Source organism: Acyrthosiphon pisum, chromosome X (assembly GCF_005508785.2).
Source record: "Acyrthosiphon pisum isolate AL4f chromosome X, pea_aphid_22Mar2018_4r6ur, whole genome shotgun sequence".
In the NCBI taxonomy this organism is placed as follows: domain Eukaryota; kingdom Metazoa; phylum Arthropoda; class Insecta; order Hemiptera; family Aphididae; genus Acyrthosiphon; species Acyrthosiphon pisum.
Window position 1 is genome coordinate 18426774 of NC_042493.1, and position 11167 is coordinate 18437940.

The following is an 11167-nucleotide window of genomic DNA, read 5'->3' on the forward strand; positions in this document are numbered from 1 at the left end:
ATAAGTACTTTGAAAAATAAATTGTCAAATAATGTATTATTAAAATACATAAATAATTTGTTTATAATTTTTTAAGAATATTTTTAAAAATTTGTTTGTTGATACTTCATTTACATTATTGCTTTTATAGGTATCTGTAACTGTAAGTCCCGTCCCAGGGGCACCCGTTTTGCCGTGCGTATATCAGGCACTCCAGGTATCGATTCAACGTGGCGTTGCTGCACGTATCCTCGTCCCAATCACACCCGAATTGCCGTCTGTACTCAAATTGTCCTTTAGCCGCGGCGTTGCCGCACGTCTTCTCGTTCCACGGGCACCCGTTTTCTCGTGCGTACTTCAGGCACTTCAGGTGTCCGTTCTTCGCGGCGTTGCTGCACGTATCCTCGTCCCAAGGACACCCGTTTTCTCGTGCGTATTTCAGGCACTCCAGGTGTCCGTTCTTCGCGGCGTTGCTGCACGTCTTCTCGTTCCACGGGCACCCGTTTTCTCGTGCGTATTTCAGGCACTCCAGGTGTCCGTTCTTCGCGGCGTCGCTGCACGTTTTCTCGTTCCACGGGCACCCGTTTTCTCGTGCGTATTTCAGGCACTCCAGGTGTCCGTTCTTCGCGGCGTCGCTGCACGTTTTCTCGTTCCACGAGAACCCGTTTTTCCGTGCGTAAGCCAGGAACTTTAGGTTACCGTTCGACGCGGCGTTGCTGTACGTCTTCTCGTTCCACGGGCACCCGTTTTCCCGTGCGTAATCCAGGCACTCCAGGTGTCCGTTCATCGCGGCGTTACTGCACGTATCCTCGTCCCAAGGACACCCGTTTTCCCTTGCGTATTTCACGCACTCCAGGTGTCCGTTCTTCGCGGCGTTGCTGCACGTCTTCTCGTTCCACGGGCACCCGTTTTCCCGTGCGTATTTCAGGCAATTCCAAGTGTCCATTCATCGCGGCTTTGCTGCACGTATCTCGTACAACGTGCACTCGTCTTCCCGTGCGTAAGCCGGGAACATTAGGTTACGGTTCGACGCGGCGTTGCTGTACGTCTTCTCGTTCCACGGGCACCCGTTTTCCCGTGCGTAATGCAGGCACTACCAGGTGTCCGTTCATCGCGGCGTTACTGCACGTATCCTCGTCCCAAGGACACCCGTTTTCCCTTGCGTATTTCAGGCACTCCAGGTGTCCCTTCTTCGCGGCGTAGCTGCACGTCTTCTCGTTCCACGGGCACCCGTTTTCCCTTGCGTATTTCAGGCACTCCAGGTGTCCGTTCTTCGCGGCGTAGCTGCATGTGTTCTCGTTCCACGGGCACCCGTTTTCCCTTGCGTATTTCAGGCACTCCAGGTGTCCGTTCATCGCGGCGTTACTGCACGTATCCTCGGCCCAAGGACACCCATTTTCCCTTGCGTATTTCAGGCACTCCAGGTGTCCGTTCATCGCGGCGTTACAGCACGTATCCTCGTCCCAAGGACACCCATTTTCCCTTGCGTATTTCAGGCACTCCAGGTGTCCGTTCTTCGCGGCGTAGCTGCATGTGTTCTTGTTCCACGGGCACCCGTTTTCCCGTGCGTATTTCAGGCACTCCAGGTGTCCATTCATCGCGGCGTTGCTGCACGTATCCTCGTACAACTTTAGTTTACCTGTACTGAAGTTACTGTTATTACCGATATTCAGACTAAACCGTGGTTCGTATTTCGGTGTCCCGATGCTGAAGCCCTGTCTGTTAGTTTCGGCGTTGCTGCACGTATCCTCGAACAACTTTAGGTTACCTGTACTGAAGTTACTGATATTACCGACATCCATACTAAACCATGGTTCGTTGTTCGGTGTCCCGATGCTGAAGCCCTGTCTGTTAGTTTCGGCATTGCTGCACGTATCCTCGAACAACTTTAGGTTACCTGTACTGAAGTTACTGATATTACCGACATCCATACTAAACAATGGTTCGTTGTTCGGTGTCCCGATGCTGAAGCCCTGTCTGTTAGTTTCGGCGTTGCTGCACGTATCCTCGAACAACTTTAGGTTACCTGTACTGAAGTTACTGATATTACCGACATCCATACTAAACAATGGTTCGTTGTTCGGTGTCCTGATGCTGATGCACTGTCCGTTAGTCGCGTCGTTGCTGCACGTATCCTCGAACAACTTTAGGTTACCTGTACTGAAGTTACTGATATTACCGACATCCATACTAAACCATGGTTCGTTGTTCGGTGTCCCGATGCTGAAGCCCTGTCTGTTAGTTTCGGCGTTGCTGCACGTATCCTCGAACAACTTTAGGTTACCTGTACCGAAGTTACTGATATTACCGACATCCATACTAAACAATGGTTTGTTGTTCGGTGTCCTGATGCTGATGCACTGTCCGTTAGTCGCGTCGTTGCTGCACGTATCCTCGAACAACTTTAGGTTACCTGTACTGAAGTTACTGATATTACCGACATCCATACTAAACCATGGTTCGTTGTTCGGTGTCCCGATGCTGAAGCCCTGTCTGTTAGTTTCGGCGTTGCTGCACGTATCCTCGAACAACTTTAGGTTACCTGTACTGAAGTTACTGATATTACCGACATCCATACTAAACCATGGTTCGTTGTTCGGTGTCCCGATGCTGATGCACCGTCCGTTAGTCGCGGCGTTGCTGCACGTATCCTTGTCCCAAGGACACCCGTTTTCTCGTGCGTATTTCAGGCACTCCAGGTGTCCGTTCTTCGCGGCGTTGCTGCACGTCTTCTCGTTCCACGGGCACCCGTTTTCTCGTGCGTATTTCAGGCAATCCAGGTGTCCGTTCTTCGCGGCGTTGCTGCACGTCTTCTCGTTCCACGGGCACCCGTTTTCTCGTGCGTATTTCAGGCACTCCAGGTGTCCGTTCTTCGCGGCGTCGCTGCACGTCTTCTTGTTCCACGAGCACCCGTTTTCCAGTGCGTAAGCCAGGAACTTTAGGTTACCGTTCAACGCGGCGTTGCTGTACGTCTTCTCGTTCCACGGGCACCCGTTTTCGCATGCGTATTTCAGGCACTCCAGGTGACCGTTCAACGCGGCGTTTTCGCACGTCTGATTGTCCCAGCGGCACTTGTTTTCCCGTGCGTATTTCAGGCACTCCAGGTGTCCGTTCTTTGCGGCGTTGCTGCACGTCTTCTCGTTCCACGGGCACCCGTTTTCCCACGCGTATTTCAGGCACTCCAGGTGTCCATTCAACGCGGCGTAGTTGCATGTATCCTCGTCACAAGGACACCCGTTTTCCCTTGCGTATTTCAGGCACTCCAGGTGTCCCTTCTTCGCGGCGTAGCTGCACGTCTTCTCGTTCCACGGGCACCCGTTTTCTCGTGCGTATTTCAGGCACTCCAGGTGTCCGTTCATCGCGGCGTTACTGCACGTATCCACGTACCAAGGACACCCGTTTTCCCTTGCGTATTTCAGGCACTCCAGGTGTCCGTTCATCGCGGCGTTACTGCACGTATCCTCGTACCAAGGACATCCGTTTTCTCGTGCGTATTTCAGGCACTCCAGGTGTCCGTTCATCGCGGCGTTACTGCACGTATCCACGTACCAAGGACACCCGTTTTCCCTTGCGTATTTCAGGCACTCCAGGTGTCCGTTCATCGCGGCGTTGCTGCACATATCCTCGTCAAAGGGACACCCTTTTTCAATGGCGTACCTTAGACATTCCAGATGGCCGGCTTTCGCCGCCAGATTACACGCTTTACCACTGAAACCGGTCCGTCCAGGCACGGTGTCCCAAGGCACGCCAATCTCGTGTGCTAGTTTCAGACATTCAATGTGCCCGTTGAACGCTGCCTTCTCGCATATGTGTTTAAAAATATCGTCATTGATGGCGAACAGAGACCTCCTGAACATTGTCTGCCTATCGTTGTGCTCGCCTTGGTCTTTGTCGACTTTGAATAATTCTAACAGCGACTCGCAACAATTTCGCATATCGATGTCCGGCGTGTCCAGCAAGTCAAACTTGTCACGTTTGATATTGTCGCACGCGTAGTACGCCATTTTCGCCAGGCTGGGTAGTTTGTACATTTTTTCGGTGTCCGACGACGTCCGCTTCAAACGTACAGTCGAGTACTTGTTCTACGCGGAAGTTAACGAAAACACGAAATGATCACTCAATACACTTAAGAATAAGTACCGATAAAACGATGAACCGCCCGAGTTCCCTACAACAATATTATTTATTAACAACTCGCGATGAAAAACAATGACGAGAATTACATTAGCAATAATCCAACTGCAATAGATTACAAGCCCAGTGTCTCCCAAACCCTTAACATTTATTAATTACAAAATACAACAATATAATGATTGTATACAATAATTGCTATGTACTACGGTGCTACCACTACAGCGTGTTAAAAACGCAAATTTAAAAATGTAAAATCCTAATCCAGCTGAAGATCAGCTGACCACGAGAACAGCTGTCTGCAAGCCACCCGTGGAAAGGAAAACGCCAGCCAAGTGAAACCGTGGCGTAAAAAATTTAACACCGCTCCGTTTTTACAGTCCGCCTGAAAACTTCCCGTAGATTCCTTGGCGCGTCCAATCACGTGCCTTCGCCGCGATGTATTGGTAATAAGATACTCTTGGAAATTGGTGGTATTTAAATGAAATAATATTTACAGTTAATTTTTTTTTTTAATTTTGTTTATTGTTTAGGTCCAGTCACGGCTATAGATACTATCTTTTATCTATGGTCCAGTTGTACAGTCTGTGATTAAACTCCGATTACGCTTAATCAGCTGATAACAGATATTTAACCGGCCAAATTAACGAACGGTTATTTGCGGGAAAAATTTTTTGTACGATCCATTTCATTATCAATATAATAAACGACCATGGTAATAACCACGTTATCGGTTATGATTAATTCTTATCACTTATCACGGAAATAATGTGTACGTCAGGACACACAATTGACTCACAATTTTCAACAATACAACACAAGCATTAGTCTCTGTTTTAGCACATGCATGAATAGAATATATAAATAAAATAAATAATGTTATTCATACATGAGCATTTATATGTATATACACATACATAGCAAGTAGTGCATTAATAGAAAGGTCTAATCGTTTGTATTAGATGGTCAGGACAAATATTAATAATTTTGGAATATAAGTATTTAAAATTTTTATTTTTTATACGATACACTTATATACATGCAGTCAAGAGTTGTTACAGTCTTTAAACAGGTATTTAATAACTAATAAATTAAATTGACATGAAAAAACACACATGTAAACACACAGGTACCTGTAATTCACTTAATAGAATAATTAAAAATCTTAGTCAATAATACATATTTTAAACAACCAAAAACGTCAAAACAATTATTACAATAAATTAAAATATAGGAGTTATATAAATAATATTATTATGTGCAGATACCTGTAATTCACTTAATAGAATAATTAAAAATCTTAGTCAATAATACATATTTTAAACAACCAAAAACATCAAAACAATTATTACAATAAATTAAAATATAGGAGTTATATAAATAATATTATTATGTGCAGGTACCTGTAATTCACTTAATAGAATAATGAATAATCTTAGTCAATAATATAAGAGTGATCAAACGTTGCAGATGTACTTATATTTAACGTTCCTTTATTTGTACTTAAGGATTGTCTGATGTGTTTGCTCTCTAAAGAAGATAAAGTATGCTGCTGCCTTAGACATTTTTTTTTTTTGAAAAAAATCTTTCTTGCGATTCAATTTTTCTTTTATTGCTTCCATTTGTGGTGATTTCTTTAAAACTTTTATTATTGGTTAATTTTGAAATTATTTTATCACATTGATTAATAATGTATGTTGTATCAGTCTCTTGTAATTCTGCTCGAATTATATGCCATACCATATATGATTTCTAGTTTATTCTTAATTTCATTAGTTTTCGTGTTTAAGTCAGATTCTATAATTGTCTGTTGGAAAGCATTATCAACATTTAATTTTTTCGTTGGTGGTAAAATCTGGTTTTCATCCCGTTGCAAACTATCCACAGTCTCTGTTTTAGCACATGCATGAATATGCTTGCAAATATTAAAATAAATAATGTTATTCATACATGAGCATTTATATGTATGTACACATATTTTGCATTTATCACAGAACAATATACAATCATTACATGATATTAATGTCTTTTCTATTTTATATTGTAAATTAACTTCTGTTTCTGAGTTTACCAACCAGTAATCATCAACTTTCACTATCATATCTGGTGTAATTTTCAAACTTTTGTTATGTGCTGCAATAATTTGTTTAATTTTATGTGTTTTTTTTTGTTTTGAAATTTTTATTATTCTTTCAAAACTTTTATCTCTTACTAAAGCAAGTAGTGCATTAATAGAAATGTCTAATCGTTTGCATTGTTTTCCATCTAAATAACAATGTTTAATATTCTTATGCAGTGCTTCCAAATACATGTTGGTATTGATCCCAATATATTTCCTATTGAAATAGGCCCACTTTTCCACTCTGTAAGAATACATGGATTTAAAATATTTTCCGTAGTCTTCTGTGTCTTTATCATTTAACAAATCGTTTAATACTGTCTGCAGTCCAATATAAAAATTGTTTAATAAAAGCTAATTTTCCTGTACAAAATATTATTTATTGATATTATAATTATTTGGATAAAAATATATGTACACAATAAAGCTAAGTATCTACCTGCAATCATGCTTCTATCTTCAACAAATAATCTTTGTTTTCCAATGTCATATGTGTGCCATAGATGAGTACTACAAAAATTTACTTTAATATTTTGGTAATCAATGTGCACTTTTATGTTAGATGGACAAACATGACCAGTCTTAACTGATCCACCACTCTTTGAAGATTTATACCCCTGTTTTATTATTTTATGATATTATTCTCAGAGATATTATTAACTATTTAAATTATTAAATTTACTTTGTTCATGATTCTTGGAGCAAATGACCTATGACAATAATAATAAATGTATTTTTTATCTTCATTTGTTTTGGATGATGTTGACTTTACATACTGACACAATTCTTTTTCTTCAATATCTTTTTTCCAACAATTAAAATCTGTCATATATTTAAAAATCAGTAAATTAATTTGCACATGTGCTTATTAAAGTTTAAAATAAACTCCTACATTATTATTTAATATTTACCTTCGATGTTTTTAAAATTTAGAAATGTTGACTCAATATTCACATTATGTACAGATTTTAAATGGGAAATCAATGCGTTCATCTTATGAAAAGACTTACTACATGTAGCAAATGAACATGATATATTATTGTCGGTGATATTTATGTGACCTTTGACGTGTTTAATTAACAATGACTTAAGATTAAATGATTCATCACAATCATTACAGAAGTACACATTTTTTTTCAAAAGTTTGTGCTTTTTAAAACCCTCATGTTTTGTCCTTAAATGCTTATTTAAACCTGAAATGGACATAAACTCAGCTTGGCAAACCTCGCAGGAAAACATATTAAAAAACAATATGTTAATTTATAAAAACAATTATACGTCAAAATAAAACTAAAAATTTGGAAACTGCGGAAAATCTACTAGTCGGCAGTGACTGAATAAAGAAAGTTCACTGTGGTTGTGATGACACACGGAGTACACGATCTACTAAATTGACAATATTCCAATAATCCTGAAGTCGAAAAGCATAAAATATATTCGGTATAGTATAATAGTATTATAAATATACACGTTTATCCCCAATTAATTTTTGAGTGTCCAAATTTTACTTTTATGACCCAATATTATGATAAGATAAAATGCAATGAATAGGTAAATAACATGGTGTCTATGGTGATGTACCATGTGTCCATGTATGGCTAATTTTATTTAGTACATTGTATTTTTCCGATTCTATCTAATTCTGTCTAACACACCAGCGTTATACGATTTTAGTCGGTTTTTTTGCCAAAAATATAAACTGATCCGGGCTTGGTCGATTTGTTCTTCGAGGAATACTACTCTAGATACCGTTTCCAAAAAGTTATTATTTAAAATATTATATTATATTATATTATTTTATATTATTTTATTTTATTATATTTATTTTTATTTATTTGAATTTAAAAATACATAAATTTGAATTACGTTTGAATTTGAGGGAAATGCATGGGAATTTTTGTATTTCAGTGTTGGTTGGTACACATTATTTCCGTGATAAGTGATAAGAATTAATCATAACCGATAACGTGGTTATTACCATGGTCGTTTATTATATTGATAATGAAATGGATCGTACAAAAAATTTTTCCTGCGAATAACCGTTTGTATAAAAAACGAGATATTAAAAAAGGCCAATTCCGTGACCTTTGACCTCGAATAACCTTTAACGCGTACATGATATCGAGGTCGACTTTTTACACATTGTTTACAACGATGTAATAGAGATGTGTACCAAAATTCAGCTAGGTGGGAATTTTTCCGAGCTGAAAACCTAATTTGACTGGATATAATATAATATACTAGATATAGTATAATATAACATACTGGATATAGTATATAATATACTTGTTCGCGCCGGGAACGATACAATATAGACCATGCAATAGACCATGTGCCCGGTCAGCATAGACTTCTGCGCATCACTCACACACCGACCGACCTGTGTATCTGTGTTATATACAGCAACTCAGGAGAAGTGGACGGGTTCGCCGATCAAAACTTCGAGTGCTAGTATGCGGTGGGTGTTTAGGTGTGTATATATATGTGTGTGTGTACAGAAATAAATTATACTAGTAGGTTGTAGTGCAAATTATTAGGTTATAATAACTGTATCAACAAATCTGGATATATAGATTGTTTATAGTATGCAAATTAGTGTTATTAAAATTATCTCGGAGAATTGAATTTATAAATGTTTTGATGAAGGTAACTTTTTTCTGAAATTTTTTAAAAATAATTGTTTTGTTAACAGCTGGTTCATATTTGGCAGATGTTATTTGGTAGATTGTTGTTGGAAGCTGAAACAAACACACAATGATATATATATTTGAAATGTAAAAACCATTGCAGATGTTCTAAGACAAACAAAAAAAATTACATTATAAAATATTGCTGAAGTCAAGTAAGTTTCTTTATTTATGTTTAATATATCCTTCACTATTGCTGGAGTTTTAATATTTTTCAATGAGCCATGGATCTTGGTTATATCAAGGTTGTATATGGTGTATGTATTTTATGTCATAATGGTTAAATAATTTTTATCGACTAAGTCTCGTAGTGTTGTCCTTAGTGATTCTTTGTCGACGAAAGAGGACCGTACAATACACATCATAATTCGCATGTGTTTATATATATTGGATAACTGAGGACAAATAATTGGCAAATCTTTAATAAATTTCAAATAATGATGTAGTATCAGACAGCATTTTGTAATGGTAATATTATAAAATTATTATAATAACTCTTATATATTTCTAAACATTATTACATACTGTGTACTTTTCAGACAGTTTTGCATTGTCATAATAGACATACAGACATGCCAACACCAATACATCATTTAAATGTTTATTGTCTGGATTTGTAAAGAATTGAATTACAGAACAATCTGTAATTTGTACTGTGACATTCGGAATTCTTGTTGCTAACCTGGTTTTTATAAATTGACATATTGTAAGTATACAAAGTATGCGATAGAATATTGCATTTTACCAAGGCTGGGCAAGTTAACGTTTTAACTTAATTTTAATTTTTAATGCGTTAATGCCCAGCCTTGCATTTTAAAATTTACTTTTTTGGATAATAGTTTAAATCATTGTTTGGATACTGCCACCATGAATCCAGTGCAACGGTAAATGCATGGAATTCCTTGTTACAATATATAATTATAATGTATAGCAAGCGATCAGCGACTCACTTGATCCTATACAATAATAATAAAATATAAAAAATACGGTGATTCACACACGTACCAGGACACAAACGGTGGCGATTAGCGCACACTAAAATTAATATAATAAATTGCACAAATTGCACTTACAAATACAATAATAGCTTCGCGGCGATTAGCGCCCTTGGTACAAATAATAAGTGTAAATCGCTGGCTGTTCGAGCCGGACAATAATTCAAATAATATTAATAATAAGATATACATAAAAAAACTCACAGATACGACGGTGCTCGGCTGGCCAGCTGCTACCTATCCTATAGTAAAAGAACAATAATATACATACGGCAGGCGATTTGCACCTAACCAAAAACAACATAAGATGTTGGCGATTAGCGCCTTACAAATACAATATAAAGTGGCACTTTGTGCCTTACAAATAATAACAATAAGGACGTGGCGATTCGCGCCCACAACTAAAACAATAATATAAAAAAGACGCAACGGCGCACAGTGGTTTGACAAGTAATTTTAGCTTGCCGAAATTAATATCACCTTTAATTTATTAGATATTACTATTAAATACATCAAAACATATGTATTCGAAGGCAAAAATTCCAAATTTGACATTATTTTTTTAATTCAACCCATTATTATTAACATTTTTGATATTTTAAAAATTATAATTTTTTTTTTTTTACAATAATTTATTTTCGTTCAAATTTTTAATTTAGTAAAATTTATTCAGAAAAAAAAATGGATTTTACATTACATACACATCATAGTTAAAAAGGATGCTTTATTATTTAATGGATTTAGTGAACAATGGAATAATAAACTGTTTTTTATATACATTTTTACTTTATTTATTCGATATTTACAAGTTTTTGTGCTTCATCGGAAAGCTTGAGTATATTTTTTTTTAGTGCGTTACGTAAACTTGATATTACTGGATCAGATGATACACATAACATATGTACAAGATCTTCATTATTATTGATCCTAGAATTTTTTCTTGAATGATGTTGTCTAAATATCTTAAAATCCTTATTTCTGCATTTCTGAGCTTCCTCGGATAATTGACCTAATAGTTAATATATAAAATAATAAGCTTGTACGAATGTAATATAAATATTTTGAGAAATTACCAATTGGAAGTAGTGCGTGTTGAATAACATCAGCACCGTGTATTAATATTTTATGTACACTCGCGGGCATGTAATACCATGGATATAGAGTAATATAATATTTTGCTGTATCCAAACAATAGTTCTTAAATGACTCTGTATTTATTTCGTAACCACTAGCTAAAACCATCAGTATATTTCCAA

The 11167-nt window shown here is 37.4% G+C and overlaps 2 protein-coding genes across 2 annotated transcripts; both read right to left on the reverse strand.

Annotated features, from left to right (window-relative positions):
• Positions 1-10: 10 nt before the first annotated feature.
• Positions 11-951, reverse strand: LOC100574725. Its single transcript, XM_003241571.4, has one exon. It carries the CDS (start codon positions 923-925, stop codon positions 125-127), a length of 801 nt encoding a protein of 266 aa, XP_003241619.3. The 5' UTR covers positions 926-951; the 3' UTR covers positions 11-124.
• A 23-nt stretch (positions 952-974) lies between these two features.
• Positions 975-4236, reverse strand: LOC100169643. The gene has a single exon (XM_001951260.5). The coding sequence runs from the start codon at positions 4008-4010 to the stop codon at positions 999-1001; it is 3012 nt and encodes a 1003-aa protein (XP_001951295.3). The 5' UTR covers positions 4011-4236; the 3' UTR covers positions 975-998.
• Positions 4237-11167: the final 6931 nt, after the last annotated feature.